Source organism: Rhyacophila brunnea, unplaced genomic scaffold, assembly GCF_057557595.1.
Source record: "Rhyacophila brunnea isolate RB1 unplaced genomic scaffold, BYU_Rbru_1.0 scaffold_14, whole genome shotgun sequence".
Lineage (NCBI taxonomy): Eukaryota > Metazoa > Arthropoda > Insecta > Trichoptera > Rhyacophilidae > Rhyacophila > Rhyacophila brunnea.
In genome coordinates, this window is record NW_028232796.1 from 17,416,720 (window position 1) to 17,437,006 (window position 20,287).

The window sequence follows — 20,287 nt, forward strand, 5'->3', positions numbered from 1 at the left end:
ACCGTAGTAATAATAAATATATCTACAGTAAGTATGTAGGTATTCACTTTTTATCAAAACGTTAAATAAAATTAAATTGTACAACTATTATACGATAATATTGTTATTATTATAATATGTACTTATTTTGCAGAAATAAATAAAACAATTTTAGAAAGGAAAATTAAATTTTTGTTTCATTAATTTTTCTACAGCCATATTGGGTGAATTTGTCCCGATTTGTCCGCATTAAAAATGATCGGAAGTCATCGTTCATTCTTTTAAAAAATCAATTGTATAAAATATGTAGGTTTAGTAATAAAACAATTATAATATTAAAGTGGAAACAGAGGGTCTTATGATTATCTATATATTCCCACCAAATGTTGTGAACAAAAAATAAGTTTCTTTATGTAAGACACTAAACATACGAAGGGTTTTCGGGTGACTTTATATTTTTGTACTGCACTTAAATTTTGGGCATTTAAAATCTGATTATTATGTGTATATTATGTCATTGAATATTATGAATCGAATTATTTTGATTTCAATAAATATATATGACATTTAAAAATATAGTCCAAGTAATTAGCAATAAAAATATTTAATTTTCTGGCAACATTATTTTTTATAAGGAAAACCTGGAAAACTCGGTTTACTGCCATCTATGAAAATATATTTATATTAGTTTTAAAATTGACAGTGCAAACTCAACAAGATATTAGGTTGTGAACTTTGGTTATCAAAATAAAATTTTTTGTTCTCCTTACTAAAATATATTTTTTAAATAATTCTAAAAATAACACATTCAATAATTGATTTGTAAAGCGTTTGTATTAGAATATAAAAAAAATATTAAATTAATTATTACTGCCATCTGTTTCACTTTTTAGTAACTTGTGAATTTAACATTCAAAATTAAATATAGCTTTAAATTTATACACACAGATGTCACTGTAATGTCAGTTTTTCGTTAAATGTGATTGATTTTTTTTGTAAAATGAGTTATTTTTTGTTTTTCAGCCAATCAAACTACTACAATGAATTAGAAACTGATCCAGATCCCGAAGTATTCCTAGAAATGCTTGCCAGACTAGGACAATCTATTGTTCGAGCCAGGGAAAATGTCAAGTAAGTACAATATTCTGAATTGCTCATCTCCCGTATGGTCTAGTGGCTAGGATACCTGGCTTTCACCCAGGAGGCTCGGGTTCGATTCCCGGTACGGGAATATCTTTTTGGTTTTGTTAAACTAGGTATAATAATATTTTATTGGTGTACAAACTTCGAAGAACTTCTTTGCTTCGATTTATTAATTATAATAAATTTTGCTAATGCGATACATTGAGTACAATAATTATAATTAGGTATTATTAAACATTTCAATTTATTCATCCATCTATGCGTTGCCACAAAATAAAACTTGATGTACCTACCTACTTACGCCTAATACATATTTTAATATTAGGTTCTGACAATATGTCCATATTAGGTTAATGTATTTTTGTTTACTGCCTTGAATGGAAAACTTTTTTCACATACAATAATATTATGTTATTGCTCTAAACGAGGCTTTATCAATAATACAATATTCACATCGTGCATGAATATAAGAAGTGAATATCAATGTCGGCCAAAGTCAGACCATAGGGGTCAAAGTTATCCGCATTGATAGTAATTCCATTTTTCAAATAAGCATATTTTTTGGCTTTCTTCTTTTAGTTTGGCGCATCAAAGGAATGTTTTTTTATATGTTAGCTATATAATGAAATATCATTATAAATCTACCATGTTTGATTAATGATAGGACTGTCAGGCTTTGATGCTGTTGTCCGACGTTTCCAACATCTTCCCAAGTAATCATACGAGTTTTTTACGTTATTTTGATTACATGTAAACTACAAAAAAAAACTAAGTACGTACATTTGAAAAGGATGTTTTTACATCACGTTTCTGTAATAAAATCATAATTATTATGTACGCTGTTTTCATCCATATAATCTATTAATGGTGTCTTTTTTTAATCGGCGATATTATTTTTAAATATTTAACTAGTGTAGATAAAAACGAATGAAAAAATGTGACATATTGGGATTAGAAGGTATCGATAAATTCACAATTTTGTTGTGTCGCATATTTTTTTGAGATTCATTTTTGTAATTTTTTGTTTTTTTTATACCTTTTATACGTACCTAACAAACATATTATCTATGTATAACATTTTTAATGACTCTTTTGGAGTGATGTAGGTCGTAAATAATAACGAATCGCTGTTTTTTAAATTCTCAATCACTCCTCCCCAAATTCCCTAAAAAACATTTGTCAAGATTTATGCTAGATAGGTGTCGAAAATTCAAATTCAACACAATAACAACGATCATCGATTTTCATTACAGTGGTTAGCAATATTTTAAAGTTTTTAGTTTAGTTTAAGTTGTTAGTTAGGCTAATTCAAATATAGCTAATAATAAATTAATGTACTTCCGGACCATTTCCTCTTCAAGTTTCGGAACTTTGCATTGTCCGTGGCTAATCTAGGGGTTAATTTAAATATCGAATTTCAGAATTATAACTTGGGAATTGAACTGACTAATGTCTCTCGCATTAAACGCACGGTTTTAGGTATTTTTGTTTCAAATAAAAAATTACAACATTTTCTATATTTACGTCATTTAAACTTACGGTACGTAACACAATATTGATGATAAGTTTGAACTTCCGGAGTGCACTGTTTTGTGTGACAGTTTTTTGTAGGAAACAATTTTAATATTAAGATTAAAATCGAACATAATTATTATCAAGAAAAATAATCTGCAAAATTTGGATCCATTCATTGGAGTCCCCTCACCTGTCTGTCGTAGGTATATCAAAATATAGTACAACACATATATGTCAATCCCAGAAAGTTTTTACGGTGTTTGAATACTTAGTAGCAACTAATAATTAATCAATGCTAGGTGGTTGGTATAAACAACAGTGGCGAAGGGTGACTTTTTGGAAAAAGGTAGGCTGTGGAGAAAGCACACTTGTTAGATGTATTTACGGGAAATAAGAAGATAATCTGACATAACTACTGATGAATAGGTAGGTACACAAAAACCGATGAAATTTCAAAAGCTCACTGATGGTATAAAATTAAGCAATTAATTTGAATTATGTATTTTCTTAAATATAAACGCAAGATACGCTCAAAATATATTGAAAATATCCGTTGTTGTGAATCTGTTCCATAACAATTAATAATTTAACCCGTAAATTAGACATTTTAAAATACTTCTATATTTAAAACACATACTTAGATACAATTTCAGATTTCAACTTACATAATTGGATGAATAAATTGTTTTAGTCTATGATTAAGGGGGGACATGCTCGTCGAAGGTCAAAATTGAGTTTTTATTGTATATTCAAACCATGATCCTGGACACTCCTTAAACGTTGTAGATGATCTATTTATATAATTTTGAAGCCTTATTATTCTTTATACTTATTTTAAACATTTGATAACTGCATGAAGTATTTTTGTTACATAAAATAGTATTCTTTTAAACCTCTCGCTCTAATGTTTTAGAATATAGTCATATTTCGGTACATAACTGTGCAGTGGTGTTAAGATTTTTTACATTTATTAATTTTTAAACGCATTTATAAAACCATTAGCATAATTTATTACGAGATAATTTTTGTAAAATATTCACGATAAAAAATTATATTGATAATCTCTGTGATCCCAAATTTGACAAGAATTAGGCATTTTATTATTCAAAAAATCGGCAAGATTAACACATATCAAGATGATTCTAAAGATATTTATTATAAGCTATGTCTTTGACCATTTAAGTGTGATAAACATCTTATGAATAATGATTGCTTTATAATAATTATTGACCTAAGAATAAGGTAGTGTTTTTTTGAAATACGCCATTTCTTTTGTCATTCCCTAGTGGTTAAGCTACAACATACGGCCGTAGCCATAAATTGACAAACTTTAATTGAAGTAGGGAGTAAAATGATATTGACGCGCGTGTTTGAACATGTACCGTTTAAAAAAAAATAAAAAAAAATTCGGTTAGGTACATGTTCAAACACGCGCGTTAACATAATTTTACTCCCTACTTTAATTATAGTTTGTCATTCTATGGCTACGGCCGTATGTTGTAGTTTAACCACTAGGGAATGACAAAAGAAATGGCGTATTTCAAAAAAACACCACCTTCTTCTTAGGTCAATAATTATTATAAAGCAATCATTATTCATAAGATTTTTATCACACTTGAATGGTCAAGGACATAGCTTATAATAAATATCTTTAGAATCATCTTCAAATGTGTTAATCTTGCCGATTTTTTGAATAATAAAATGCCTAATTCTTGTCAAATTTGGGATCACAGAGATTATCAATATAATTTTTTATCGTGAATATTTTACAAAAATTATCTCGTAATAAATTATACTAATAATTTTATAAATGCGTTTAAAAATTAATAAATGTAAAAAATCTTAACACCGCTGCACAGTTCTGTACCGAAATATGACTATATTCTAAAACATTAGAGCGAGAGGTTTAAAAGAATACTATTTTATGTAACAAAAATACTTCATGCAGTCATCAAATGTTTAAAATAACTATAAAGAATAATAAGGCTTCAAAATTATATAAATAGATCATCTACAACGTTTAAGGAGTGTCCAGGATCATGGTTTGAAAATACAATAAAAACTCAATTTTGACCTTCGACGAGCATGTCCCCCCTTAACTAACTGACAAATAAAAATCACGAGATAAATTATTTATTATTTTTAACAACAATCAATATTTATATGTGATTGAATACATAGAAATTATTTTTTTAAGTAATCTTATAAATTATATTGAATAAATGTGCACTTACGTAAAATGTAAGCGCTTCTTAAATAGCTTACCAATTTATATGGGCCGCCGCAGACGTCTTGAAATTATGAGAAACAAACTTCATAAAAAAAAAGTTTTCGATTCACGCGAACGTAATCCATACAATATGTGAAGCGAAACGAGATGTCGCTTATTTTTTTTAACCTTCGAGACAAATGCCATAAATGGTGCTTATTGAAATAGTGGAAGAGATCGTAAAATTATTATGACAATTATACGATAGATGTCGTTGGGCATATTGAATATTATATGTGATTATATTACTCAATTATGTCAATATAAAATTAAAAAATATTTTTCTTAAGAAGGTAGGCTTTAAATAATCGCCTAGTATGGAGTCTTCGCCACTGACAAACAACACAATGGGACTGTTTTAACGGTATATGTATATACTGGGATGGGACTCTGATTGGTCATTTAAATACTATTAACGAAATAATAACTTAATATTGTTAAATAGTTATCTAATTTAAGTATTTTCAGTACATAAATACCTGTTGAATCATGATTATTCTATGGCTACCAGCACAATATTTTTTTATTTTTATTCGATGTAAATTTTCTATTAGTCTAGTCTCTGAATTTTTGAGTTACCTAATGTATTTTTTCGGTTAAATTTGGACTCATCCTGTCATCAATCATTTTCTAATGAAGTACTTTTTAAATAAACTTTTAAAACTGAAAAATATGTTTGTCTACGTAGTAAGGATTTGTTTCAAGCTTTCGGGGAATGATTCAATTTAAGCCGAATCGTCTTTTATCTTCATATTAGAGGGTAATTTAAAAACGGGTCTGGCGTAAAAACAGAGGTCCGTTTTATGAAATTTTATCAAATTTAGATTTTATAGTTGTCGTAAAAACGTTGAGAACCGAGGCTCGTTTTTGCTCAGGAAAATCCTCTTTTACGACTGGCTGCCGTAAATACGTGCTAAGCCATTCGACTGCTCGTACATTTTGACTAAAGTTACGTAGTTTGTGAACCTATGGTTGAATATTCAAATGTCAAGTTTAATAAAAGCGGCGCTCATGGGTATTTTGAGGAACATACGAATTTCCCACGTAAACACCATTGTCTGAAATTTTCATTTTGACATATTTATATATTACAAGAGCTTTCAATTCAATACACCTTAAAAAACTTGACATTGCTGTCATGATGACGTTTGCTTTTATAATTTTAGTCACATAACTATATTCAACATAACAATAATAGTACGAAACAAAAGTAATATATCTAAATACTAGTAAATATATGTCTTGTTACTCGTCCTCCAATAGTTTGCGGTGACATTTGAAAAAGAAAATATAAGGTAAGACTGTTTAGTATAGCCATCGAGTTGATCTTCAAATTCATCGAGATGTTCAAGCACGCGCGTTAACATCATTTTACTCCCTACTTCAATTATAGTCTGTCAATTTATGGCTACGGCCGTATGTTGTAGCTTAACCACTGGGGAATGCCAAAAGAAATGGCGTATTTCAAAAAAACACTACCTTATGCTTAGGTCAATAATTATTATAAAGCAATCATTATTCGTAGAATATTTATCACACTTGAATGGTCAAAGACATAGCTTATAATGAGTATCTTTAGAATTATCTTCAAATGTGTTAATCTTGCCCATTTTTTGAATAATAAAATGCCTAATTCTTGTCAAATTTGGGATCACAGAGATTATCAGTATAATTTTTTATCGTAAATATTTCACTATAATAATGTCGATATAAATTATACTGATGGTTTTATAAATGCGTTTAAAAATTAATAAATGTAAAAAATTTTAACACCACTGCACATTTATGTACTGAAATATGACTATATTCTTAAACATTAGAGCGAGAGGTTTAAAAGAATACTATTTTATGTAATAAAAATACTTTATGCAGTCATGAAATGTTAAAAAGAAATATAAAGGATAATAAGGCTTCAAAATTATTTAAATAGATTATCTACAACGTTTAACGTATGTCCAGGACCATGCTTTGAAAATAGAACAAAAGCTCCATTTTGACCTACGCTGAGCATGTCCCCCCTTAACACCGCATAATATCATTATGTTATGAATCTATTAAAACTACTATCGAGACAATCGAATCGTTACCTACCTGAATTGTTGCATCTAATTGGCATTTAAGATTGTCAATAACATGATGACAATGATGTGAGTCGTAAAATCTTTGAGTCCTAAATCTGCTCGTATAATTAGAGTATAGTGTAAAATAGATACTGTCAAGTGTCGAATGTCGAACACGTCGTATCTTATACCCCGTTTACACATGGATTTACTGCTGACAGTACATACTATCACGGCCATGACAAAAAAACACGTGTACACACGTATTATCGTGCAAATTGCAAGTTTGCATACATGGATCAAAAAAGTTCAGAAGCTATTGTATTTTCACGCGAAAATTGGACTGTGCGCCTGCGCAGTATAGCGATAGTGGCAAACCTACTGGAAAAAAATGAAATACACCGCACAGAGACTCGTTTCGACGTTTACTGATTTTCACGACCTGTCAAATATCACTACACAATGACAACAACGCATCTCGCACTCTTGAAGAAGGAGATTGGAGAGACGGTCAGCACTTCTCCGTGTAAACAGTATGTTATTATCGCGATACTGTAAAATACTCACTATTGTGTTCAAGTAAATCCAATTCAGTGGCGAAGGGTGGAGGTAGGCTGTTAAGCTTTGACATAAATAATGAACACTAAGCTTTGTCAGTAATATTTATTTCATTGAACTAAGAATACGATTTGCAGATGGTACTGGTTGGTTTTTAAACTTCAATTAAGCCTAAATCAAACCATGATAGTAAAGTATGCTATGGGCGTTCCGACAAAAATAGTGCACACTTTTCTAGTCACGCCTCTTTGTTTTTGTTGAATTTAGAATATATATTACAGATTTTGTAGATTATTTTTGTTCATTCATTAAGCCCATGCATATACCAAAACATAATCGATAAGAAATATTCTTCTATCTATAAAATATCTAAAATGATGTATGTTTTAATGGCATAATTTAAGTTACGTTATAGATGAACTAATATTTTTGGACTATGATCTACTATGGCTTGGATTAGGCAGGATTTAATTGAACTTTATAAACTAACAAACACTATATAGTATATACATATACATTGTAGTCTTAATTCAATGAAAGCAAATATGTAAGACTGACAAAGCTTAATGTGTACTGTTTATGTCAGATCCTAACAGCCTACATACACCCTTCGCCACCGAAATCCATGCACGTGTGCAGGCGCTATTATGTTATTAAGTAAATATTAATCGGAAAGTTCTTGTATTTACTAATGTTTTAATCCATTCACTATCTAAATATTGAACTAAATATTGAAAAAATATTTTTTAGGCTTTTGAATATTGTATAATTATGCTATTTTTTTAGTACCGTTCAATTATAAATATTCTCTATCGATATTAGAATACAATATATATAGAACTTGAAATATAAATAAAAGGCCACACAGCTAATCTCACGTTTTTATGAAGTATTGCTGTATTTATTTCTTTAAGGATGTATTATTTTAATTCAAGAATTACAACCAAAAAAACACGACGATTGATTCATTTGTTCACGGCTCATTTATTTTTTACATCGCATTTGCAATTTCATTTTGTTATCTTTGAGAGATCATTGATTCAACAGTATCTTTCCTCTTCTGTAAGGTCACATTATATTTTTTTACGCGAAAACAGCGGGAAAAAACCGCGGAAAACATCGGATTGTTGTGTTTTTTTTTTGATGAAGAATAAATCCTACTGAGCAGTAAGAATTTATTTAACTTCTGAAACTTTTTCAATTATCTCTTTTATATTTTAAACGTTAAACCAAAAAGAGTCATAATACGTTTTTTTATAATTTAATTCTTCTGATAAAATTCCCTTGAAACTTTGATTTGTTGAAATTCTAGAAATTAAATTCTTAAACATAATTTTACTTGTTTATTTATTAAAGAATAAGGCATGCTTACTAAACAGCTATCCAATTAGGCACTTATTAAATTTATTATTTTTAAATTTAAAAGTATTTATGTCAGTTATATTATCGTAACTGTTTCAATTTCACAATCGTGGTGCATGTCCGTCGATTTCACATTTTCCCAAAATCACATGTTGTTTTTCTGTTTATGTCTTCGATACAGAGCAGACTAACTTCCATCCAGGAAATGGCTTACAGCAATGTCCGGAATAATTAATATCCCAGAGACGGTGGCGTATTTTCAGTTTCGATGGAAGCTACCAAATTGGTAGTGTGATGTACTAAATACCACTAAACAATGAGCTGGGTGAATTCTCATGTTTTCGCCAATGCAGTACACACCAGTGGCGAGGGGTAGAGGTAGGCTGTTCAGATTCGACATAAATAGTGCACACTAAACTTTGCTAGTGATACTTATTTGTTTTCATTGAATTAAGAATATAAAATGTGCAGATGGTGCTGGAAAGTTATTAAAATTGAATTATACCCTGCCTAAGTCAAACCATAATAGTTTAGGTATGCTATAGGCGATACGACATAATAGTACACACTTTTTCAGTCATACTTATTTGTTTTCGTTGAATTATGAATACATATTATTAAAGATGGTGTTGGTTAGTTTTTTTAAATTCTTTACGCCCTGTCTAAATCAAACCATAATCGATAAAAAATATTCATCTATCTATAAAATACATAAAATTATGTAGGTATAGTTTAATGCCATAATTTTAGTTATTTTATAGATAAACGAATATTTTTTTACTATTATCTATTATGTTTTGGATTAGAAATTTTGAAAACTAACAAACACTATACTGCCCTTATAAGGAAGAAGGCAGTAACTCTAAAAAAATGTGAAATTGAGTTATGAATGCCACCCGTTAGGTAATTTTGAAAGCTACATATTCTGTGCAATTTAAAATCAGAATTATTACTAAAATACCGTTAAAATCCTTAGAGAAAAAATGAACATCTGCTAAAATAATACAAATTTCTTAGCAAAAGGCCGGTAATTGCACATATTTATTGAAGTTACTGCTTGTTTAACTTTATTTGTATTTTAACATCCTACTAATAAAAATTATCACCGTTTTTTATTAATTCACAGTAGGTACTAAAGTTGGAAATAAACCACATTATGTCATTTATCTCGAAAGTGTGTGAGAGTCAGTTACTGCCTTATTCCTTCGAAGGGCAGTATATACATATTGTGGTCTTAGTTCAATGAAAACAAATACGTTTGACTGACAATGTTTAGTGTGCACTATTTTTGTCGGATCTTCAGCCTATCTCCACCCATCGCAACTGGTACGCATAGTGTAGATACTGTAGGTAGAGTGTAGATTAATAGTAAACAGAGACGTAATGTTTGTGTCATAATGATTTTACTACAGTGTTTCTGTTTTCCGATTCATTCTGGTAATGCAGTATATGAATAATTTTGAATCATAATCTAAAACATTTGAATATAGAAAAAACCTTTTTCCAATTATTTCCAAGAAATAATACACGTAATCGAATCGTTTTCAAAACGATTTTCAAAATCTTATTTGTATAGTAAAATGAGTTTAGAAAGATCAACGAGAAATTTTGATAAAGCCACGAGCTATATAAAAATTGAGGTTAATCGAAAAATATAGGTCACTTAACTTGTAAATATCGACAACCTTTAAGGCTCTATTGAATAAGACGTTATCCTTATATTCGTGACGGAAATTTTCCGAGCGATAAAACACCATCTGTTATAGGGATTATAACCCTGCCACTTTGATTAATTATTCTGAATAGTTGTCATCAGTGCGATTCAATCATAATTTAATAATAAAATCGTAAGGGGTATTTTCATATATATATTATAATATATGTTCGATCCTAACATTATCATATGGGCATGGCCGCCACATCTGGAAGCGGGCCCCCAGGCTAGGATGTTTGGCGGGCCCCCTACCTATCGCTAAGGGTAAAGGCATTGAGACGCGCTGCAGTAAAGTTTTCCAAATGATCTACGCGGTAAAATTAAGGTGTGTTTTTTAGCGATTTTTTGTATTTTTAATATGTACATCCATTTGAATTATGGAGTTGCCGAATATCGACACACAGTTAAAAATTGTATCATACAATCAAATATTTTTAATTATTAATATAATTGCAGTAAAATAGCACCGCAAGCGAATTGTTTTTACTATTATAGAAAATTTGTGATCTGTGTTTATCTCACTTGTCTGGTCGAGCCCGGGCCCCCAGGCTAGAGCCTTTACAGCCGCCCCTTTGTGGGGGCCATGCATAATATGGGCCTCCACGGAGTGGAAGTTGTTTTAATAGATTTTTTTTACGAGAAATGGATGTTAGCCACTTGCTCAAACCGTCAAGGTCCACGTCAGTTTTGCTAGTATTAATATATTACAATATGACAGGAGTCCATAAGTCTTGGTAATATCCAGTGTTCTGTCCCATACATTCCGGGCTCGAAATGGACCGGATCGCACCGGAGCGCCGTTCTGGTTCACAAAGCCCCCATAATTATCGTTCCGTCTCTTCGAAATATTAATTTGACCGTCTGAGCTAGATAGTATGTCATATTATAATAAAAAACACACTTATTTTCATAAAATCCACATACAATTACGAGCGGTCCGGTTCGTATAATTTTCCATTTCGAGTGCCGCATACATGCCAATGGAAAACACCAAGGACTGCACTTTTTATTTATTAATAGATTGGTTTAAAAATATTTAATAATACATCAATCAAATTTAGTGTGTTTCAGCAATTTAGTATTTTAATAAACGGCAACTTCTATAATTTTCTGATATTGTAATCTATAGTATTTTTAATATTTCTTACATTTTTTTTCAACTATTAGTCCATCAGTCAATAATATCTTGACACCGAACTCACTACACCACTGAATAGTTGGTATAAGGGCATGTTTACACGGGATTAGTACAAATACTTACTAATCGCTACTCGAACTAATACGGATATATATGTTTATACATGATGGTATTAGTGCGAATAGTGAGTACTAATGATTATCACTAAGCCTTAATTCCAAGTTATAATTATTGAGTAGAGGGGGTGGTAATATTTAATGGAAAAATCGTTAGGTGAGGTACCATTTATTTAACGACGAATCTTTTAAAAATATATAGGTAAATCATTCTACAGTGGGACCATAGGCGATTCGCGCGTGTATTGAATTGCTTGCGACAATGCCTGTTTCAATGCTAGCAAACAATACCACTACAATTGCAAGCCGCATTTGCCGTACCCATGGTGTCACTGTAAAACGATTTACCTATACCATTCGGATACTATTACATTTACTTTTGACATAGACAATGTTTGATGATGCTGTATATCATGCAATTAGCTTTTTTATTAACTATATAATGTTTGTAAATTATCATATTTAATTATTATTTACACTCGCATTTACGCTGTCTTTTTATTGTTATTTGTAATTAAGATATTTTTATACATTTGTATTTATTATGTAAAATGGCGCATTGGCCAATAGCTGTAATGCCGTAATACTCTTTTTATAAATAAATAAATAAATAAAACAATAAAATTAGTGTTTGTGTATAATGACTCAATTTCGGGAACGAGCTTAGGCATAATAAATGCAGAACTCAGTACAAACTTATAAGACGGTTTTGTGTAGCTTTTTGTTCTCAAAAATAATAGTTTAAGCTAAAAGATTATATACAATAAAATTAAATTAAAATCACTGATAATACTGACTATTTATATCGGCCAATGGGTAGCCATATAAAGCAAATTCTATCGGATAACAAATATTATGTTGGTGTTATTGACCGTCTTAAATATTAAATTCACCTTTACTAACAAATTTAATATTGTTTGCAAATAATAATATGGCATGTTTCTTTTGTAAAAAAATATGTAGATAGGAAACATATAAGCATACCTATGTCGCAATGAATATAATTGCCAACAATCATCCTTCCCACTGACAGTGTCGTTCTATGCGTAATATAAAATTATCTGAATTTTTGACATATAGTTTCACTGTTATTATCTACCTACATTCTAAAATTCTAAAATGTCTTCACGCGAACAATTCAATCCGACATGACGAAGACCGCCTGTTGATTATAGCTGTTAAATAAAACCAAACGGCCTTATAATATGGAAAACCTCCCATTCCATAATTTTATTTTATTATATTACGTAGAATATTTGAGAGGGGAGCGATGATTGATATAACATGGACATATGTTACACTTGACCAGCTGTTGCGCTGGCTTGCCAGTGGATCTAAACTAAAAAAGATAACTGAACTTCCGTATTGAAGATAATATTATATTTACTAATAGGTAATAAAATTTAAGTGATTACTGTAATTTTTTTTACAACGTTTTTATTAGGTCGTATTCTTGTTTGTCCGGTGGTTGTTTATCCAGTAGAAATCTTGCAATTGATTTTTAACTAACTTCCCGACTAGACATTTGAAACTTTTAGAATACAATATCAGAACACGATGCCAATGCAGTCTTTTAATACTTTTAGCCATCTTTGAGTAGAATTGAATTCATTTTCAGTTAATTCTGTTTTGTATGAAAAGTTATTTCGGAAGAAATCCGTAATCCAATCCACTATTATTGATTGCTAGGGAAGGGGTCTGTGGTCCTAGCAACTAAATTATTATTATATACGTGCGTTACTATGGAAATCAATATGAAATGCCAAAATGACATTTCAGTATTATTTCTATCAAGTACAAATTGTTTTGTCGTTTAAGCTAGTCAAATCAAGTTTATATGATTCAACAGAAATTTTAAAAACGTTGTATATAAAAAGTTCTTTTTATCTTGTAATTATTATGTCATAATATCATATTCATGACGATTAACTGTTAACTAATTGCTTAACCCGTTGGCTAAAACTTTGGAAACAAACAGACACTTGCAGTGACGTCCCTAGCCAAAATGCTGCCCCATTTTTTATACAATATTTTTAACGAAGGGCAACGGAAGTAAACTAGACATCGCAAACTCGGCAAAAATTAAAGCCCCGTTAAACCTTTTATGCTAATTAATACATTTTGTTTCCAGCCAGTGAGCTGACTTTTTGAAAGGAAAGATATTCTCGTTATTAAGTACTCAGTTTAGGTAGTTATTTCTATGTATACCAAATGATTTTCCTCGGTTTGCCGCCCTTCAAGTAAATGCCGCCCCCAAGCGACGCTCAATCTGCCTACCCCCACGGGACGTCACTGGACACTTGGATTTAAAAGAAAAGCATACTATCATAAAGTTCACGCGTGATTTGAACCCACTGATAATGAGCTTAGCGCACTGACCTCAGTGTTCCACACAAATGTACAATTACTATATCAATTATAGTGGTAGGGTAGTTCTATTATATTATATATTTAAAAAAAATGTGTTTATTAATTACCTTGGTTACTATGTCAAAGTGATGACACAATCTAAACGTAGTATAATGTAGTTGGCCCAATGTTGTTTTGTTTTAAGACCTATATGTATATATCTAGAATGATTGCGAAGAAGTTATGTTGTGTCACAATAGTGTGTTTATTGGTACTTTAGGTACTTTGACTTATTTAATTAAATTGAGACGTTTGGTAATTTGTTATAAAAGACAGAGCATAGTAAAGGTTGCTATATTTTTTCCAGAATCAAGTCTGAACACTCGGTCCACTGCAAAGGTGTTTGTTGGAATTGTAAATAATAATAACAATTAAAAATAATATATTAAAAATCGTATGTATTTAACAAAAAAAATACACTTTTTTACTTGAAGACTTGTAGATCATTATTGGCTGTTTTTGTTCCTTAACCAGTCGACTTTGCAATAGGTATTACATTATAAAAGCACTATTAATTATTAGATATTTATATTATAGTATTTAAAAACGGATTAATCGTAATTTGGTGATTCACTTACCTGAACCAATAATACCTACCTTGAAGAAAAGGGGGTATATTTTAATAATATAGAATTAATAATGGCACATATTAACAATCTTTACAAGTCTTGAAAATTTATACTCACGAGTCTTAACTGTCCGCAGTGATGTCCCGTGGGGGTAGATAGGTCAGGCGTTAGGTACATTATAAAGAGTGGCAAGTGAAGGAGAAAATGCGATCATTGCAGCTTTCGAAAGCAGTGGTAGTTTTACATGAAGTTGACGATGCGACCACTTCGTTAGAAAGTACTGAGATCTTAATTTAATTTAAAAAATCACAAGGGTGCCTCCAACCTTGTCAGCGTCTCAGACCTCTACGTATCTAAAACCACCGCTGTTTTAGAGTAGCTTTCGTAGAAATTCTCAGTAAATGATATTTCTATGTATTTTTTTCAAGATTTTGGTTGAATTTGTCACATTTGTCTGTCACATTTATTCATACACATTTATGCATTTTAAAGCCTTGTCCAGATGGCACGATTTGATTTGCGTGTAAAAACTCGCGCGCATTCCTGATACCTACTTGTGACCTCATTGAACCGTCCACATGCAATCGCCGGGTGTCACTTCTCGCGCGCGGTCGAGGTACAGGTGACGTTATTGAGCTGCCCACATGCATTCGCGCCGTATCGCGGTGAGACACGCCTCATTTGGACAAACTCTAAGTCTGCTTTAGAGAGGCACTTTGCCTATGGACATCACTGTCTGTCCGGACTGGACTACGTCCGGACAATCTGGATTAAATCTAGGTTATATGACACAATATCTAGATATATATATATATCATAGTATCGTATTTTCATGATTGATAATTCATATTATTAAAACGTCTATAAAAATCAATGACGAAATGGTATGAAGTAAATAAAATTATTGTGCTTGCTTTTAACTTTATAAACCTATTTTTAAACATAAGTAGATAAAAGTTTCAAATATATGTTACAGCTATTCCATCCATTCATTACTTAACTGTATAAATAATAAATAACGATTGTCTGTTATAAATTCTATTGATAAATCCTAGACCAGTGGTAGACAAATTTTAAATACATATGACCTTAGCTATCCCATCAAGGACATCTCTATAACGAAATGAGACTATCTCATAGACATCGTTTCAACGAAGGATTTCGGCCACTCTTATAATCATTGACGTCATTTATGATATCGCTAAGATGAGTTAAATCGAAATAATATTAATAATGCAATTCGTCAAAATGGTCCGAAATGTCGAAACTAATGCGGCATATTTCACGCATTATTTTATAGCGGTAACTAAGGCCATGTATAGATGGCGCAATTTGCTCTCGTGCAATCCAGGTACATGTGCCCTCATTGAGCCGTCCACGAGCACTCGCGAACTGTCACACCTCGCGCGCGGTCGAGATACAGGTGACTTCATTGATCTGTCCACATTCACTCGGGGTATATATAATACTGTCCTCTGAAGAATCACAAAATGGCGTTTATAAACATGAAGTTTGATACTTTTTACAGATAACTAGATATAGTCAGGGCAGAGCAAAGCAATCCAATATTGCCTTGAAGTAAGCACAGTCGAGAATATTAACCATAACAATAATCACATTTACCCTGTGCAATTCCTATGCACTAGAATAAATCGCCTATGGGAGGACAATAACTCTGTTCAACCAAATCGCTTCGGATGTTGATGTATTCCATCTACGTGAGGATGAGTATAGGTGGACGTTGTTTTATAAATTCTTAAAATAGGGTCCACTTAGCTCATTCGGTGTGCTTCCATGGTTTATAATTTATATTTTTATATTTAATATTTTTTATACACTTCTTTACACTGTTTCTTTGTTTTTAAATGTCATGTTGTGAACGTCTTAAATTTGTAATTTGTAATGTTCACGGTATGGGAAAAAAAAGTTTGAATTTGAATTAAAATTTAAATGGCATATTATATAGTCAAGTATCATAATTGTACAGATTAACTTCCGACAAATACGGTCACATGTCGTTTTTATTTCATAGATTTATATTGTTTTTTTTTGTGTATAATATGTTTAGCTACATAGACTAGGTACCTATTGATTATTTGGAATAGATAATTTAAAATGTACATTTTCAATGAAATATATTAAATTGCATCAATCGTATTCTATCGCTAAATGCCTCTAGTATCACAACACGTACAAATGTTACTTACTCACTATCAAGTATTGTAATATTATACGACATTCATAATAGTGTGATAATAATAAATTAGGCTCCTTCAAATTAGAGTTCAAATAGCCATTTAAAAATTGAACGAATTTCGCCCGGTCAAGACTTTAAAACACTTTGATTTTATCAATCCCTACGGGATTAATACTTGGACCCAACGGCGATTTTCTTTGATACAGACAACGCAATCGATTCGTTATTTAAAATGGGGCCTCGAAACAGTTCCAGCCATAAATTAACGCGTTCGCTGCTGAAGAGATAATGAGATTTTAATTGCCCCCTTTAAAATGCACGTTAATTACATCGATCGGCCGCCTGGTCATTACGCGCCGTGTGAGTCTTCCGCGTCCAAAGTATTAATAAATTATATCATAATCTTAAATAATCACAAGATAAAAAGAACTTTTTATATACATACAACGTTTTTAAATTTTTTGTTGAATTATTATGCTCAATATGCTCAAACTTGTACTTGATATGAAGTAAATAAAAAACAAACAAATATAGAATACTGAAATGTCATTTTGACATTTCATTTTGATTTCCATAGTAACGCACGTATATATTAATAATTTAATTGCTAGGACCACCTCCTTAGCAACCAATAATAGTCTTTCACTTTTTACAGATTTTTCTGAAATAACTTTCCATACAAAACAGAATTAACTGAAAATGAATTCAATTCCGCTTAAAGATGGCTAAACGTATTACAAGAATACATTGGCATCGTGTTCTGATATATTCTAAAGGTTTCAAATGTCTAGCTAGACGGGAAGTTAGTTAAAATCGATTGCAAGATTTGTACCGGACAAATAAGAATACGAGCTAAGAAAAACGTTGTAAAATATGCGTATTTCTCACAATTTGGGTATAATATAAGTTTGATTTCTTTCAAATACAATGGTTGATACGTAGGCTATTGATTCCATTGTCAGTAAATAGATCAAAGAAATATAATATAGTACAAATTCGCTGTGATTTACATAAATATTGCAATACCGGTATTCCAAAATTCGGTTTTTCAGTATCGATTAATACCGGTATTTTCGGTATTAAGAAAGTAGAGAAAATACTCAATCAAACTCATCATTATAATCTCAAATGACTGAATTACCCTGTAGAAATGAACTATGCAATTGAAAAAAATCACCACATATTTATATAACTCGAAAATTACTCTCGACTTTGATTTTGGATGGAATATTTTTGTTTTTTGCAAGAAGAGTTTAAAAAAACACTTGACTTTGGCAAAAGTTAAAAAATCCAGTCGGTTTCTTGATAGAATTTTATGTGGAAAATTAAAGAATTGTCTTGTTAATAAGTTTTTTTTACGAATACTCAATATTCAATATTTAATACCGAAAAACCGGTATTGATATTTTAATTCGCTTTGCAATCCCTAGATTTACATATATACTTTATTTTAGCACCGGAATCACTCAATGAATTAGAATCGGTGGCTATGTAAGTGGCCCTATTTGGGACGAAGCCTTCATTAGTATTCAGGAACGATTAAGGATCTTATGGTTCTCCCTTCGCCAGTCTATGAGCGTGAATACTTATGAGGACATGCCTAAGAAAAGGATGCTCGGGAGACTACGTAATGGTCGCAAAAGACGTGTAAGCACGTGTCGTTTGAAACATTGTTGCTATAAAACTGTTGCCCCATCAAGAGAAATGTTAGCGCTTTACATATTAAATATTCCACAAAAAAGAATATTTATTCCACATTTTCCTCACATTTTCTTCACAATTGAGATAGGTATTAGCTTTATTGCGTAAGTATTATAGTGTGTTTTTTATTTATAAAATAGAAACACTTCCGGTTATAGTATTTATTCAGAGTTTACAGAGATTAATCAACAATAATAGAGAATACTTCAAACGGTACACGAAAGCAGATTAACAAGATAAGATACTTGCTCGACTAAATAACCAGATGAACTTGCCAAAGGGTTAGATCAGTTTAGGGTAGGTATACAATTTGACAACTAGAAACCACACTTGTCACTAGAGACGAATCTCGATAGTTAGTAAGGTGCTTAGTTTCAAAATAGAGGACCTGTATGATCAAAAGGGTCAGAGCTAACCAGACTAAGCTGACTAGCTGTAAGACTGTGAGAGATTAAAATTACGTAGTTCAGTTAGAGTTAAATCCTAATCCGTCTAGTCGTCCAGTCAATGGGCCGCGCTATCTATGGGTCTCTTTTCGAAGTCACGCCGCTACAGTTATAGTACTTAATAATGTACCGGTTGCATTTAGCTCACGATGGCCGAGCGGGTAACGTGTTGGTTTGTAATGTCGTAGATCCCGGGTTCAAATCCCGGATCAGGCAATAAAAATCACATATTGTTTTTCAATTTGTATTTGGACCCAATATATTGTTTGAAAGGGAAGAGCTTCTCAAGTAGGTCCGACCCACAATTAGACCGGTCACCCATGATATCTTCGAGGGAAAATGTGTCAGCTTTCAAAAAGTTTTCGACATTTTACAGTGAGCGAGAATATCTTTTCTCATCGAGGATTAACCGTATTAATTATTATATCAAAATAAGAATCACGCATGCTCAGCACAACCTTGAAGGGCGCCTAACGATCGTTAGATCACCGTATATGTCTGCATAACGTGTGTGTATAACGTGCGTGACAGTTGCTGGATGGAAAACTACGTATGGACCCAATAAAGTTGAGCAAGTGGTTAACATCAATTTCTAGTAAAAACAAAATGTGATAAATGCTTGGTTATGTCTATTCAAACACTACAACACAGGTCACGATGTCCAACTACAGTAGTGAAACAACCCACATACAGGTATAAGAAAATTACATGGGTGTATTGTGACCTCAATGGGTATCGAACACGGAACCCCGGGTATGATAAGCCAGTGCCTTCCGCATTGGACTATGATGGCCATCTTATCATGGCAACTATTCATTCTAAAATATCATATTATGTTAATTCTAGTAGTTATAACTTATAACTAATAGTTGTCGTATTATGACAGTGGCGCACACCACGAGAATATAAAATAGAAATGAAAAAGTACAAAATAAATTGTTGTTTGCGGTCGCTACCAATGAACTGTTTGTGTATTTACGTTACATTTGCAGTTTTGGCTGCGCTTAATAACCTCTCGAATGACGGTCTTGTTTAGGTATAGTATTAAATTAATATTTAAAGTTATTGTATTGTGTGTTCTAGTAATTGGCGGTTTCCAATACTGACAAAG

At 31.5% G+C, this 20,287-nt stretch overlaps 1 protein-coding gene and 1 non-coding gene across 2 annotated transcripts in view; both read left to right on the forward strand.

Annotated features, from left to right (window-relative positions):
• Dh31 (diuretic hormone class 2) overlaps positions 1–20,287 on the forward strand; it is a 160,420-nt gene that overhangs the window by 120,836 nt on the left and 19,297 nt on the right. The window contains exon 3 of the mRNA XM_085941989.1: positions 1,003–1,110. Coding sequence (XP_085798115.1) covers positions 1,003–1,110 — 108 coding nt within the window. The remainder of the gene's footprint in view (positions 1–1,002; positions 1,111–20,287) is intronic.
• Positions 1,139–1,210, forward strand: TRNAE-UUC (transfer RNA glutamic acid (anticodon UUC)). The gene has a single exon. It is a non-coding gene; the product is annotated as a tRNA-Glu (tRNA).